This window comes from Protobothrops mucrosquamatus, unplaced genomic scaffold (assembly GCF_001527695.2).
Source record: "Protobothrops mucrosquamatus isolate PMUCROS unplaced genomic scaffold, P.Mucros_1.0 scaffold_281, whole genome shotgun sequence".
Classification (NCBI taxonomy): Eukaryota; Metazoa; Chordata; class Lepidosauria; order Squamata; family Viperidae; genus Protobothrops; species Protobothrops mucrosquamatus.
The window spans coordinates 185,981-203,211 of record NW_015386357.1 but is presented as its reverse complement, the minus strand read 5'-3'; the positions used below and the strand labels follow the sequence as shown (position 1 = coordinate 203,211).

Below are 17,231 nucleotides of genomic sequence, written 5' to 3'. Positions count from 1 at the left end.
TTTTTGTATAAGTAAGGGATGGTGTTAAACTATCTTGCTGAAACGGTAAAGATTTTGGATATTTGAAGAACTAACTAAATGAATAATTTTTATTAACACGGAGGAGATGGATTGTTTAAGTTTAGACTTTGGAGTTAGAGATATTAATATTTGTTTACTTGTATTTGAATATCAGCCTAGGTTGGTTTGGGAAGTCCGGAGGGTGGGGGGATGGGATATAATATTGTGAAATATTTGTGATGTATTTTTTTTTTTATGATAAAAATAAAAATTCTATATTGAAAAAAAAAAAAAAATGGAGCTGGTTAAAATGGCGAAATTGAGAGCTTTAAAGAAAAGACACTGATTAATTTTAATGTTGATTGGAAGCCCCCTATGGACTTCTTGCACTAAACAGAATAAATGAAATTATGATATATGAGTTTATGAATAAAATATCAGATAATAGAAAAATGAAAACTATGTTGTGAACTTAGAAATAGGAGCTTACAGGTAGTCCTTGATTTACAACTGGTCACTTAGCAACCGTTTCAACTTATGACAGAACCCCTAAAAGATACTTAAGATACACTCAAAGTTAAGGCTGCTGCAGCACCCCACAGTTATTCACCCTTACGACCGACTACAAGAATGCTACCCATCTGGCCCCGCTGGGTCCCTACAGTCACTCATCCACCCAAGGGAAAGATTTGGCTGGCTGTAGCACATGCAAATCAGTTGGAGCTTGCTACCCTCATTTCCTTTCCTCACAGCTAGCAAGGGAGATCAGATCGACTGCAACTTGCAAGCCTGACTATAACTTCTGGGCTCAAGGTTTCAAGCCAATCCTTTCAAGCTTGTGCAGGGGATCAAGAAGACAAGCAATAGAATGCACTGTCTACATCAGCTTCTGTATGTTCTTGGATGCCACAAACTAAAAGTAACGTAATCTAACCATTCAAAGTTATCAGTGCAAGCACCCAGACTGGCCTAAATGTGAGATATTTTATTTGCAAAAATTATTAAAGGCAGACAAAATCATCAAACTTTGTGTGATAATCTCCAGAGACAGCAGCAGGGGTCTGAATATGCTCCCTCACAACCTAACTCAGCAGAGCAAGCCATAAGCTTTGCAAATACCCTCGGTGAAAAAACAGCAACTTTGCTGTACATATTAACAGAGCAAAAGTGAGCATCAAACAATGCTTTTTCTCATTTTTCACATATTCTGACCTGTGTTCAAGTATTTTATTGTATAAAATTAACATATAAACCCACTTACAAGTAAAACAAAAACAAATGTAAGATTTTTTTTCCTTTAATACATCTCAGGCTTGAAGGATATGCATGATCTATAAAGTGTTTCAATCAATATATCCTCAAGAAATATATATTTGAAACTCATATAGCATATTCTGTTGCAGTAACAATGTAGGGATGTAGCATTGTCTGTATTGTAGTTGTCTTCTTGACCACTTACTGGCAATAAGATGCTACTGATAACAAAATTTTCAGGTTAAACATGGACTTCTATGGAAAAAATATGCACATTTCATGGATATTAGATTTTAACTAAAGAAAAAGAAAAAAAACTGACATTAAAAGTTTAATAACATCTGTTAAAACTTTGTAGTAAAACCTTTCCTCAAAACTGAAAAATGTAGATCTAATTAAAACGGAATCAATGAATATTAATTCATTTATGTCACTGTATAACATAAAACTATTCTCCACTGTGACTCATACCACTTTTATCAATGCTTCATATGAAGAATATAATGTGGCTTCAGAGTCAAATTGTTCCTCCAAAGTATATACTATAGACAGATGAACTTCAGATTGCAGAATAGCGTTAACAAAGTCAGTATGTACATGTACTACTCGCTCCTAGAACATCAGAGCTGTAATAGAAGAAAATATGCTACTGTAGGCATATTAGTAGACTTTTGATAAAATATGGAGCAAAGGAAATTGGATAGCAATAAAAAATAGTATATATACATGTGTGTGTGTGTGCGCGCACACACACATACACACACACACCACTCTAGGATATAAAATCAAAATTTTGTTACTGATAAAATCATTCTGGAAATAGAGAGAACATGGGATGATAAACATTTTCTTACTGCAATTTGAGTAAAATAAATGACAAATTTTCCACAAGAACCTTTGTCTGTGTACTGGTTTTTATGGCTTTTGCACTGTTCTTTCTTTTTAAACGTTTTAACAGTGCCCGGAGCCACTGGCAGTTGGGCAGTATATAAATTTAATAAATTATAATTGCACAGTCAATCAGATGTTTACACTGGATTTGGCATTTCTTTCCTCCTATCAAGTCCTTCCCAAGGACCTGGGATAGGCAGATATTGATGTTTGATGATGTTAAAGGTACCATTACTTTCTCTATCCCATCAGTTCTTGCTTACAGGGAAAGGGTATTTCTTGCAGATCTTCCAATGTACCATCATGTGACCATAGAGAGGCTGCAAGAGCCACAATTTCAAGGACTGATTGTAATGTAAGTGTTATTATTCAGAGACATAATAACTCAATGGTTGTTGAATGAGTGATTGGTAAGCAAGGACAACCTGTATGGTATTGCTCCTTTCTCTAAAATGATGCCATTTGTTAAAACAATAATTAGGCAAATTATATAAACTGGCACAAGTAAGTTATATGAATGCTACAATTTATGTATCATTATTTAGCAGACCATATCATAGGATAAAATACTGAACTGTATCTGATGAATATTTTAAAAGTTTCATTTACAATTTTAAAACTGAAGTAATATATTTACTTTTTTTCATATGAATGTGAACGAAACTGGAGATCTCGAGACCGTGATCTTGATTTTCTTCCCGATTTTTTATGGCTATAACTTCTACTATCTGAGGAACTGCTTGAAGATGACCTTCTACGATGTTTCTTTTTTCTTCTGCTTTTAGACTCTTCTTCAGTGTCTGATGAATGGCGACCCATTTTAGCAAGCTAGTTTTTACAAAAATTAGAGAACTGTAAACATTAAAAAGTATTGTATGATTAACAGAAAAGTATATCATTATTAAATTTTCACTCACTGGTCTTTAATTTAAAGCAAAATCTTACCTACTATCTTACCTACTAGAAATAAAGTAAATAATCTTAGAATGCAAACTTGCATACTTAAATCTTATTAAGCTCAACAGAACTTTATAAAATGGATAGACCAATTTATATTTCACAGAAAGCAAAATAATTGTTAATGCAATTCTAGCAAAACTTTATGAGGTACAAAAAAGAACTGAAACATTACTGGGAAAACTAAAAGAATTTGGTGCATTAATAAAAATGTGTAAATACATCTACATTTGTCTGGCAGGGGAAAAAATCCACAAGCGTGTTGTGAATGTTACAGGTACAAAGGAAAGAGGAGGGTTGGGTCTACCTGAATTGAAATTGTATTTTGCAGCTTGCTGTTTGGTTTTGTTTGGTTGGTGCTGCTCAGAAGGTTCTTTGAGTTAGAACTTGACCTGATTACGTGGCACAGATCTTTGTGATACGACAAAGCCAAAATTAATGTGGATTTTAAAAATCATTAGGGTAGACATGTCATACTGAGAATATGAAACAGGCATAAACCCAGGTTGTGCACCAAAACACCTTTGTAACTGTCAGCACAACAAACATTTTATAGACAAGAAATAATAGAGAAACCCAAATGGGTAGCTTATCCCGATATACTAGAATTTTGTTAAGAGGGATACAAAAAAAAATCAGGAAGAATTGGTGACAGAAATAGATAACTGCCAATTTTTTTTGTATCTACAGTTATTATAAAGATTTAAAGTAGACAAAAGAGTTTGTGGTTTTTGAACACTCTAGAATGAAATAGAATTATGTGCAAATGGGGTATATGTAATTGCTAAAATTTTGAAATTAGAAACAGAAGAATAAGTGAAAGTGTACAATAAAGTGGTCTAAAAAGTTTGGTTATAATGTACAGATGGAACAATGGAAAAACATGTGGTTGAAAGGATTGAAATGTACATATTATAATCCATAGCTGATGGACAAGTAAAAAAGCGAGAAAATTTTGGATTCAAACACACATTTATTTATTTATTAAATTTATATACCGCCCTATCTCCCTTGCGGGACTCAGGGCGGTGAACAGGCGATACTAAAAACCACGATAATAAATAAATAGTTTGTTTTAAAATNGTTACTTTCAATTTTTCTGCTGACAATGTGCCTGTATTTCTCAGATGAATTATTGTGTTTAAAAAGATTGCAAACAACAAAATGTTATTAAGCAAATGCCAGTAAAACAAACTAAATCTATTTTAAAATTATTAATTTAATGTAAATGTGGTTGTTCTCCTGAAAATTTGGTTTGTGATTTTACATTATTCGCACAGCCCTGTTTTATTGAAAGACAATTATAAATCTATAGTATTATAGAGAACGTCATTCTTGATTCAGATTCCATTTAAAATAGAATAAATAACTACAGTGCAAACATTCATCTTTGGATAAAAGAAAAATAGTTAAAGGACAGAAGATGATAATTAAGAGTTAACAGTCTGATAATGATTTACTGGCTTAACAGACTAGTTTGTCTTAATTTATAATCTTAATTTCTGTAAGAAAAATATGACAATGCAGTACATAGCTCCTTAAAAACATACCAAATGAAAAATCTTGTGATTTTTAATCTGGAGTCAGTGTTCTGTATTCAAACAAATAAACCATTATCTGGACAAATCTGTTAAGACAAGGCTAACTTACTGCATTTGTAGAATCACAAATTGCCCATCTCAAACTTAGCCAATTCTGTTCAGATATGAGAAGATAGAAAGGCTATATAATTCAAAGAAATACAAAATTTCTTTCTCTCAAAAGTAAAATCCCACTTAGAAAGGTAGTCCAAGCTACTTTTAGGAGAAAAAACACATCTTATTTTAAATAATTCTTGATGGCTAAATATGAACTGGGAATATTTATTTTTTAAATTAGGCAAGTCTTAGAAATGTGATAGGCCGTAAGTAAAATAATACACTTCTCATCAGAAAAGGTTTTTCACTGAACACCCAAATTGTTCTCTCCACTATCTGAATCTCTTAAATTTACCATGACTAGAATGCAGATAAATCTGAGTGTTCAATACTACATGTTAATCAATGTACTAGCCATTTATATAGCCTGAATGTAAGAATGGGAAGACAAATTATCTAACATAAAACGGCACAAAACAAAAGTAAACCTATAAAGACCATATCATCATTTGGACAAATTTACAATTTATTTTGCTTTTATAAAGTTAGTTCTTTGTTCAAACAAGTAAGTTAAAACATATTTTTCAAAAGAAACACAATATAAAAACTGACATAGAAAATAGCAAGTGGGCAAGATAAAATATCTGCTGAAAATACACACCTATTCAATTTGTAATGACATAGACATTAATAAACAAATAACCTTGTTCAACTCCTTATAGGGCTTGTTCCACATAAGCAAAAATTTTACTGATATTTATTATGTACTTGCTGATGTTCATTTCTGAAAAATGACCGCTTATTAACTTATTCAACCAGTTTATATGCCACTATTTATAGTCCACAAATACATATACAATGTTATAGATACAATTATTTGCTATGAATAACAAAGTTTTTTTCCTGACCTCTCACCAAAATGTACTTCAGTATAATTTAAGTCTACTACTTTTTTCTTGTCTGCCTATTTAAAACAGTCCATTAGATACTTGAAGAACTATAATGTCTCTTCACAATCTTCTCTTGTCCAAGCTCTTCAACCAGCTCTTCCCTAATGGTTAGGATCATATCTAGGAAAGCCAATTCCCTTGTCTCTCCTTCAACCTTTTGGAAAATGAAACAATTAGTGAGACCATAGAGCAATTTCTAGGATCTTGCAGTCCTAGCTGACTTGGTTTTCCAAAAACCAAATAATAAAAATCTTCCATTGTTACTTGTTCTCTCCTCATTAAAAGTTATATTATCCAGTGCGTTATCCAGAGCCCCTTTATTTTTTTTGCTCTTTGGATTATTGTTTTGTTTCCAGCCTTCTAGTTGTCATTTTCTTTTCTTTTTTTATATACTGTACTTTTCTTTCAATTTTTATGTCTAAGCTGCCCAGAGTCGCTATAGAGCCAGGCAGCCTCAAAATTGCAGGCAATCCCTGGCTTATGAAAGTCCACACCAAGGACAATCCATAGATACAAACAGACTGCCTAATACTAAAAATGGCAAAAAGTGTTCTCTTAATTTGAGAAAGTGCTGAAATTGCACAGTGCTTTCAGGAACCGCTGAATCCATGTGTTTTTAATATACAGTCTGTTTTCAGGGGTTCCTGAAAGCACTGTGCAGCCTCAGCACTTTGTTGACTCAAGGAAGGACAGTGCTGCCCGCCATTTTTAGTAATAGGCAATCCAAGCTCTGACTTCAATATAAATTCAAGTTAAAAACAGAGTTAGGGAATGAAAGTTGTACTTAACTTGGGGACTGCCTGTATCTCCTTCCATTTTGACTGGCCAGTTTATTTTGATTAAGTTGTATCCCTTCATCAGTTTTGTCCCATCAATAATACATGCTAAGTTGCATTTGCCTTCCTGCATTAAGACTTGTTCTTTCTATCTTCCCTGCATGCTTTACATACAAAGAAAAATTCTTGAGTTATGTTTTTACTCCCAGTCTTATTCTCAGTACTTCAATTTGTATTATTTTCCAAGCTCTTGTTTTCCTTTTTCCAATATTCAATTTAAGGCCCTCTAGATCAGACTTACAAAGCACTTCTTAAACATTCTTCCCAGTTCTCATGAGTGCCTCTCTTACCAGGAGTTACTTATCTCAGAAATAAGATCCATTATCAGAGATGCACCTTTAAAGAAGCTGCTTCAGGACATGCTGGAGGATATACAAAGTACACTTTTGAATAATTTGCAAATGTCTAATAATAGATACACAGGTATGAGAACATTGCTTTTCTTTAATGCTCTTGTGGTATTATGGTAAATGTGTTAACACCGCAAACATATGCTGGGCCAATCTTGCACCCTTCAGAAAAGCATTTGATGAAAACTGATGTTTTGCTACCTTCAAATGGAGATGCATCAAGGTTTCATTTGCTAAGTTCTTGATTTGTTATAATTTTTATGTTGTCTTTTGTGTTATTTAAAAGCTGATCCAAATCTTTGGAAACTGAGTAGCATATAAGCAAAAAAAAAAGCATACTGCAATTTTTTCCTGCCCAATTCACGCCATCTACACGTCAATACCTCAAGAGAGAACACACCCTAATAAAAATAGCTACCATGTATGAATGAAGAGGTTTGTAACAGTTACAATAATTGGAATTCCAAACTAGCCCATAAGATTATATTTTCATCCAATTTATACTTCTAAAAGCATTCACAAGATCTGAATGCACTCTATCTTGATTTTTCTTCTCCATGAAATTGTACATAAGTTTTTAGTAAGCAGTCTATCGAAGTCCTGAATAGAAAAGCTGGATCTCACCAATCCTATGATACAAAATAACTTCAAGTATTTTGTAGTATTCATTATCACTGTACTCTTGCAACAAATGGTTCCTCATGCAATCATAATGCTTAATATTAAAAATAATTTCTATTTTATTTAATATGTACTTAATAACTTTGTATTGCCACAAAATAAAACATTAGATCTGTATAAAATGCATATTTTCAAATAGTTTTCTATTTTTATATATTATTAACTATTATTCTGAAATAATTATAATATAAATACCATGATTCTGCAGAAGATCAATATTTAATATGAGTATTACATAATTTCAGCTTTCATACAAATTACTTGGTATCATTATTTTGATATATTTATTTTGAATTTCAGGTTCACAAAATATTTGCAGTTTCATAACTGCATTGATAACACATAAAACGCCAAGTATTTTTTTTAATGAAAATTACTTATGAGCATTAGTTAAGTACTTTTTACATTATTTTAAGCAAAATATTCAAATGAATAATTTTTCTAGCAAATAATACCCAGCAACTTGATTACTTTTTAACTTGATATCACCTATATACGCTGTCACCATGTGCTTTGTATAATGGATGTTGTAACCAAACTGGTCTTATATCAAATATATACATATGGACTAGGGAACTCCCAAGTTAAACCACAATATTAAAAGTATATAAAAATCAAAATACTTCAACCGTTTGTGGTTATATTTATAATCTTGAAGTTAACATAAAATCACTAATTACCAAATCATGGGATATTAAGACTTGGAAGTGCAAAGTAAAAAATGTATTATCTGGGTTCTCCCAGGGCAAAACTGTCATACCTTCTTGATCTGCTTTTTGATCTTGATCTCTGAGATCGATATGATTTTCCTTGTGCTCTTGATCGGCTATGGCTCCGTTTTCTTTTGGACCCATACGAAGAACTGCTGCTTGATCGATGCCTTCGCCTCAAATAGATATCAGCAGAAAACCTACTTACAATCAATCATATTTTTTGCATAGTCAACTAAGCTAGACAATATAATAAATATGATCAATCCCCCCACACACACATATACAAGATAGACAGACAGACAGGCAGAAAGACAGACAGACAGACAGACAAACAGAGATGAAATAAGTAAAATATTCATTAAAATATTTTTCTTAGGCTAAATCCAAGCTATCAAAATAATATACAGATTCCAGAAGACTTTTGGACAACTCAAAAGCTTAGAGATTTTTTTATGAAATGATAAACTATCTAAAGATTTATTTTAACAAAATGATGGTTTTGGTATCTGTCACTGGAAGAATTATCTAAAATGTATAAAGGTACTTTGAAGTATGTTGGAAATATAATTTACCAAGCTGAGGGAACATGTAAAAAAGCTTAAAATTTTTGAAATCAAATACGTAACATTAATTCAGATGATATTAAAGATAATATACAATAGAAATAAGATATTTTCCCTGATGGAACTTAGTTTTTATATATGATAACAGTAACAAGACTTTCATATGCACAAGATTTGGAAAGATTTGTCATTACCTACAACTGAAGAGTGGAATAGTAAAGTTAATGGAGCTGGTTAAAATGGCGAAATTGAGAGCTTTAAAGAAAAGACACTGATTAATTTTAATGTTGATTGGAAGCCCCCTATGGACTTCTTGCACTAAACAGAATAAATGAAATTATGATATATGAGTTTATGAATAAAATATCAGATAATAGAAAAATGAAAACTATGTTGTGAACTTAGAAATAGGAGCTTACAGGTAGTCCTTGATTTACAACTGGTCACTTAGCACCCATTTCAACTTATGACAGAACCCCTAAAAGATACTTAAGATACACTCAAAGTTAAGGCTGCTGCAGCACCCCACAGTTATTCACCCTTACGACCGACTACAAGAACGCTACCCATGTGGCCCCGCTGGGTCCCTACAGTCACTCATCCACCCAAGGGGAAGATTTGGCTGGCTGTAGCACATGCAAATCAGTTGGAGCTTGCTACCCTCATTTCCTGTCCTCCCAGCTAGCAAGGGAGATCAGATCGACTGCAACTTGCAAGCCTGACTATAACTTCTGGGCTCAAGGTTTCAAGCCAATCCTTTCAAGCTTGTGCAGGGGATCAAGAAGACAAGCAATAGAATGCACTGTCTACATCAGCTTCTGTATGTTCTTGGATGCCACAAACTAAAAGTAACGTAATCTAACCATTCAAAGTTATCAGTGCAAGCATCCAGACTGGCCTAAATGTGAGATATTTTATTTGCAAAAATTATTAAAGGCAGACAAAATCATCAAACTTTGTGTGATAATCTCCAGAGACAGCAGCAGGGGTCTGAATATGCTCCCTCACAACCTAACTCAGCAGAGCAAGCCATAAGCTTTGCAAATACCCTCGGTGAAAAAACAGCAACTTTGCTGTACATATTAACAGAGCAAACGTGAGCATCAAACAATGCTTTTTCTCATTTTTCACATATTCTGACCTGTGTTCAAGTATTTTATTATATAAAATTAACATATAAACCCACTTACAAGTAAAACAAAAACAAATGTAAGATTTTTTTCCCTTTAATACATCTCAGGCTTGAAGGATATGCATGATCTATAAAGTGTTTCAATCAATATATTCTCAAGAAATATATATTTGAAACTCATATAGCATATTCTGTTGCAGTAACAATGTAGGGATGTAGCATTGTCTGTATTGTAGTTGTCTTCTTGGCCACTTACTGGCAATAAGATGCTACTGATAACAAAATTTTCAGGTTGAACATGGACCTCTATGGAAAAAATATGCACATTTCATGGATATTAGATTTTAACTAAAGAAAAAGAAAAAAAACTGACATTAAAAGTTTAATAACATCTGTTAAAACTTTGTAGTAAAACCTTTCCTCAAAACTTAAAAATGTAGATCTAATTAAAACGGAATCAATGAATATTAATTCATTTATGTCACTGTATAACATAAAACTATTCTCCACTGTGACTCATACCACTTTTATCAATGCTTCATATGAAGAATATAATGTGGCTTCAGAGTCAAATTGTTCCTCCAAAGTATATACTATAGACAGATAAACTTCAGATTGAAGAATAGCGTTAACAAAGTCAGTATGTACATGTACTACTCACTCCTAGAACATCAGAGCTGTAATAGAAGAAAATATGCTACTGTAGGCATATTAGTAGACTTTTGATAAAATATGGAGCAAAGGAAATTGGATAGCAATAAAAAAATTATATACATGTGTGTGTGTGCGTGCACACACACACATACACACCACTCTAGGATATAAAATCAAAATTTTATTACTGATAAAATCATTCTGGAAATAGAGAGAACATGGGATGATAAACATTTTCTTGCTGCAATTTGAGTAAAATAAATCACAAATTTTCCACAAGAACCTTTGTCTGTGTACTGGTTTTTATGGTTTTTGCACTGTTCTTTCTTTTTAAACGTTTTAACAGTGCCCGGAGCCACTGGCAGTTGGGCAGCATATAAATTTAATAAATTATAATTGCACAGTCAATCAGATGTTTACACTGGATTTGGCATTTCTTTCCTCCTATCAAGTCTTTCCCAAGGACCTGGGATAGGCAGATATTGATGTTTGATGATGTTAAAGGTACCATTACTTTCTCTATCCCATCAGTTCTTGCTTACAGGCAAAGGGTATTTCTTGCAGATCTTCCAATGCACCATCATGTGACCATAGAGAGGCTGCAAGGGCCACAATTTCAAGGACTGATTGTACTGTAAGTCTTATTATTCAGTGACATAATAACTGAATGGTTGCTGAATGAGTGATTGGTAAGCAAGAACAACCTGTATGGTATTGCTTCTTTCTCTAAAATGATGCCATTTGTTAAAACAATAATTAGGCAAATTATATAAACTGGCACAAATAAGTTATATGAATGCTACAATTTATGTATCATTATTTAGGAGATCATATCATAGGATAAAATACTGAATATTTTAAAAGTTTCATTTACAATTTTATGATGAATATTTTAAAAGTTTCATTTACAAATTTAAAACTGAAGTAATATATTTACTTTTTTTCATATGAATGTGAACGAAACTGGAGATCTCGAGACCGTGATCTTGATTTTCTTCCCGATTTTTTATGGCTGTAACTTCTACTATCTGAGGAACTGCTTGAAGATGACCTTCTACGATGTTTCTTTTTTCTTCTGCTTTTAGACTCTTCTTCAGTGTCTGATGAATGGCGACCCATTTTAGCAAGCTAGTTTTTACAAAAAGTAGAGAACTGTAAACATTAAAAAGTATTGTATGATTAACAGAAAAGTATATCATTATTAAATTTTCACTCTGGTCTTTAATTTAAAGCAAAATCTTACCTACTATCTACTGTTACTACATAAGTAACACTGTTCTCCAAAATATAATCATGCAAACTTTTTCACTACTGGAAAAGACACAATGCTTTATGTAACCTTTTTTTTAAAAAAAAAAGAAATAAACTAAATAATCTTAGAATGCAAACTTGCATACTTAAATCTTATTAAGCTCAACAGAACTTTATAAAATGGATAGACCAATTTATATTTCACAGAAAGCAAAATAATTGTTAATGCAGTTCTAGCAAAACTTTATGAGGTACAAAAAAGAACTGAAACATTACTGGGAAAACTAAAAGAATTTGGTGCATTAATAAAAATGTGTAAATACATCTACATTTGTGTGGCAGGGGAAAAAACCCACAAGCGTGTTGTGAATGTTACACGTACAAAGGAAAGAGGAGGGTTGGGTCTACCTGATTTGAAATTGTATTTGGCAGCTTGCTGTTTGGTTTTGTTTGGTTGGTGCTGCTCAGAAATAGAAGGTTCTTTGAGTTAGAACTTGACCTGATTACATGGCACAGATCTTTGTGATACGACAAAGCCAAAATTAACGTGGACTTTAAAAATCATTAGGGTAGACATGTCATACTGAGAATATGAAACAGGCATAAACCCAGGTTGTGCCCCAAAACACCTTTGTAACTGTCAGTACAAGAAACATTTTATAGACAAGAAATAATAGAGAAACCCAAATGGGTAGCTTATCCCGATATACTAGAATTTTGTTAAGAGGGATACAAAAAAAAAAATCAGGAAGAATTGGTGACAGAAATAAATAACTGCCAATTTTTTTTGTATCTAAAGTTATTATAAAGATTTAAAGTAGACAAAAGAGTTTGCGGTTTTTGAACACTCTAGAATGAAATAGAATTATGTGCAAATGGGGTATATGTAATTGCTAAAATTTTGAAATTAGAAACAGAAGAATAAGTGAAAGTGTACAATAAAGTGGTCTAAAAAGTTTGGTTATAATGTACAGATGGAACAATGGAAAAATTACACCAACTTTCCTAACTTTACATGTATAATATTAGGTATCGACTACCTGTTCATTTTTTCGCTCTTTTAAAACCTAAGTTTGTGTGTAAATAAATAAATAATTTAAATATATGGCGGGATAGAGGGAACGCCCTGAGTCCCGCCACTTGTCCGCTATGATTTTTGGTGCTATTATTTATTTATCAAACAAAATTTTACGAATTAAATAACAGGCCTGTTCTAAAAACACACCCGTAAAAAACATACTGATTCAGTGGATTTTGAATAGAAAAAAAATACCGGTAATAGAAAATTGAGGCCAGAAGTCTTTCTTTTGGGATTGATGGACAAACTGTTGGAAAAAAAAGTCATGAAACTTTGTTTTTATACAGTACGGGATAACTGCAGAGACACCTTTTGTATGCACAAAGATGGAAAGGTTCCATCTTTGTGCATAACCCACAATGGTTGGTGAAGATGATGGAATTTTCTGAAATGGCTAAATTGAGGCCTTTGAGCAGAGAAAAGACAATATCTGTTTACTGATGACTGTACCTTTCGCATAAAATGGCGGGGGGGGGGGGGGAATGAAGGCCAAGGCATGGGAAACAGAAAGGGATGGTGGTTCTTCAAAAGGTTTTAAATGGCACGGGAGGATGGTTACTCCTGCCTTACAGACCTCACACCAACCGTTCCTCCCCTTCCCCAAACCAGACCCCAGATGAGTTTAGGGCTGCCAGGTGTCCACTATTTGAGCGGACAGTCCACTTTTTTCACATTATGTTCACTATTATTTTTCACAAAATAGTGGACATTTTTTTTATTCAAAAGCTTTATGATGAAATGGTACGTAATCTAAAGCTGTACAGTCTACTTTTTTTACTACTTAAACCCCCCCCCCGCTTGTCCGCTATTTTTGGGAAGCAGACCTGGCAACCCTAGATGAGTTGGGTTGGCCTCTGGCGAAGGGGGGGGGGGCGCAGGCTACAGTCCAATTCAGACTGAACATCTCAGACCGGCTCGCTGCTTTGAAAGCAAAGACGGCTCTGGGCCACCCTTCCTGCCAAGAGGGCTTCGGAGCGAAGTGACCACAGCATCCCCCCTGCCCCGGCAAACTCTCTCCGTCGCCTTTGCTGACGGAGGAAAGCCGGGGAGCCGAAGGAAACACCGGAACGAGGCTACCACCAACCCAGAGGGTTTCCTCGCTCGAGGAGAAGGGGCGGCCCAAACCGCCAAGGCTCCGGGCATTGGCTTCCAGGCTTCTAGACCGGATTTTGCCTCCTACTCCCGAAAACCAGAATATGAGGCGCTACCGGCTTTTTTTTATTATTTATTTATTTTTTTAAAGCTCCCCTAATTCTCCGCCTCTTCCCGGAGCCCCACGGCAACTGTACTCCCCCCAACCCGAGCCCATTTACCTGAGGCGCCCGCGAGCGCGCCGAAGGCCCCGGCGCTGCCGAGCTTCCGTAGTTTGAGCTCAGCGCCTTCCTCCGCCAGGCCGCCAGCCAGACCTTACTAAACCATCCCAACGCTCATCCATCCACGTGCCCAGGCGAGGAGCGTAGAGGTAATCGATTGAAAGGCCGCCGTCTCCGCTGGTGGCGCGGACGTTTGGCTTTGCGACGTTGCTTTTTCTTTTCTTCCCCCCCCACCCAAAAAAACCCCCTACAATCAAATTACACATTTTTAATTTTAATTAATGTCAGTATCAGGGTGTTTTTGTTTTTATTTTGTATACTCCGGTTGATGGTGGGGGTTTTTTTTTGTATGGCCTTTCTTTATGCCCGATCTTTCTGCGCCCATGCGTCACATCTAGAAGAAGAAAAAATCCCGAATAAATCGCAAAGTTCTGTCTTTATAAACTGCGCTATGATTAAAATGGCAATGATTTAATCTGCAAACTGCTTTTAAGAGGCTGCAGTTTTTCTACAGTGGAAATGATGGGTTTTCGGAGCTTGGGTACAAATTAGTTTTCCAGTTGAAGAGTATTTTAAGGTTGGTTGAGATTATTGGTAAAGGAGGGGAAGTTAAAAGCTCAATTGGAGAAAATAACAATGAAATTTATCGGTTTTCATTTAAATCAAGAGCAATTAAAACAGCTCACACATACTGTCACCCACACTGCAGACCACTTCTGCAAAACAAAACATTATTTGGCATAAAAATGAGATGCTTTTTTTCCACTGAGTACTGTTTACTCTAAGTGGCTTCTCGGCTTGGGACATATGGGATACAGCTGTTCATTCATAGCATTTCAGCTTATTCAAGAGGACAATGGTGGTCTTGGTTTTTTGCTCTTTGGTCCACCACTACCTCCTCCCACCAATCATGATCTTGGAAATAAACTATTCACATTAAATGCAGATCAATCCATGTTCAAATGTCAAGGGTTCAGGTTTAAACATTGACAGCCACAAATCCGTTTTCAGATTTTGGTTGTGATCCTAACCATGTTTGTACATTTCACACTCAACTGATTTGGATTTACAGAAAAGCAAACTCACTATTTCTGTTTCTGACAATAGTTAATTTACACTGCATAGGTATACTCAGAAGTGAAGTATTTAAGTATTATGATACACAATAAGGAAATGTTATACAGCTTCAGATTCAAGTGGCATTCCTGTATTCATTTCTCTGGGAATAAGTCCCGGGAACTAAATATCCACTCTTGGTGAACATAGCTAAAATTGCACTGCAATGCTACACCTGTATACATGCTTATCTGAAGTAACACTCACTAAACACACAACAGTTGATTACTAAATTGGATATCTATGTTTACACCTTAATGTCCAAGTCAGAACTATTCCTACATATATTCAACTGAATAGATTGGAAGCATTTCCTTTTTAATTCTTAATTGTGTGCCCTCAGTGGAAAGGTTATTTTGCAATTTTACTAATGTAAAACAGAAATTTCTAGCTCTCACCAATGTGACATCTGTAATTTTTGTATAAACTCAATTCACTGGACACAGTGGGATTTATTTTGAAGTCAAATGCATATCTTTTTTTATTTATTTAAAAATAATTTTAAATTAACACATTAATTCATAGAGTTTTTTTTCAAAAAGAAGCCTATTTATTTTCATTCAGTAATTAAATCACGCTGTCAGAGTCACTTTACTGGAAAGTTGTCTCTATATATTACTTTTATTTAATGCAGTGAAGGAATGTACACTAGAGCTTTTCTGCAGATGTAGGAAACTTGAATTAAATTCTGTCATTGTCACTGCAAAAGAAGGAAACATCAAGATTAGTTTAAAAATAATTTAGTATAGGAAGCTTTTATAAGAATTGATATCCGGAGCCTGCATTCATTTCTCAAGATTTCTTTGAACTTGAATAGATGGTGATTTTCAAGAGATGCCCTTATTCCAGAGTTAATATTTCTATTTTCCAATTAGAATCATATTCATATTGTTTTTACAATTTCTGTCTAGTCTATAGAAGACATTACTCATAATTATGTGGTTTTCTAGGAGTCTGAATCACCACTTTCATCTGAGTATGAACAGACTTAACTGAAAGCCATAAAAAGAGCATAAGATACTCTGACAATTTTCTAATAAAGTTTTTAAAAGCTTAACTTTTACTTCCTAGATCTAAAACACATTTGGATACATTGATTCCCAATAATATACATGTTGCTTATAATATTAAATTATCTAAGAAAAGGGGTAATATATATCTCAATATAAAGTAATGTAGAAAATATTTGGAATTACTCCATCCAAATGGAAAACTTTGCATTCTGAGTATTAAACAACCAAATGTACTAATATTAATCAAGGGATGGGAGCCAAATAGCAATGAGCATTTCAATCTGGCTTTTAGATAGCACCTAGGGTTCCTGGAGTATGCAAAAATAAATTTTTAAAAACCCTCCTTTTGGACAATATGATTCCCATAATCTTTTCAATTTACTCCCATGAGAATTTCACATCCCTTCATCCCCTCCTCCATAGGAAGCATTTGGAATAAGACCTTTCCCTATTTCTTTACAAAGAAAGTGTCAGGGGCACTTGATCCCACCAACAAATGGATGTGGGCTTGCATCTAATGATTGCCTATCCATAGATGATAAATCCATATTCTCTCACATGATCCCATTAACTCATGTTGCAGCTATACAAAGTTTAGAAACCATATTCCCCCCCCTTTTTTTTTTTTTTAATCTCTGCCCTCACCGCACCAGCAAGTCAAAACTATGGCTGTTTTCCCCTTACATCTCCCAGTTAAAAGGTTCCACCAAAATTGAGACTGTTTGGTACCATAATCTGTAACAAAAAGAAGGCCTCGGCAAGGTTGAGCTAGATGGTTGGGATCTGGTTAATATTTGGATGGAAGACCACCAGGGAACCCCAAGGCAATAAGCTAAAAGGGA

The 17,231-nt window shown here is 34.3% G+C and overlaps 1 protein-coding gene across 1 annotated transcript in view; it reads right to left on the bottom strand.

Annotated features, from left to right (window-relative positions):
* RSRC1 (arginine and serine rich coiled-coil 1) overlaps positions 1-14,278 on the bottom strand; it is a 151,392-nt gene extending 137,114 nt beyond the window's left edge. The window contains exons 1-2 of the mRNA XM_015831818.1: positions 14,261-14,278; positions 2,783-2,997 (exon numbers count right to left, since the gene is read on the bottom strand). Of these exons, the coding sequence (XP_015687304.1) occupies positions 2,783-2,964 (182 nt within the window). The 5' untranslated portion in view covers positions 2,965-2,997; positions 14,261-14,278. The remainder of the gene's footprint in view (positions 1-2,782; positions 2,998-14,260) is intronic.
* Positions 14,279-17,231: the final 2,953 nt, after the last annotated feature.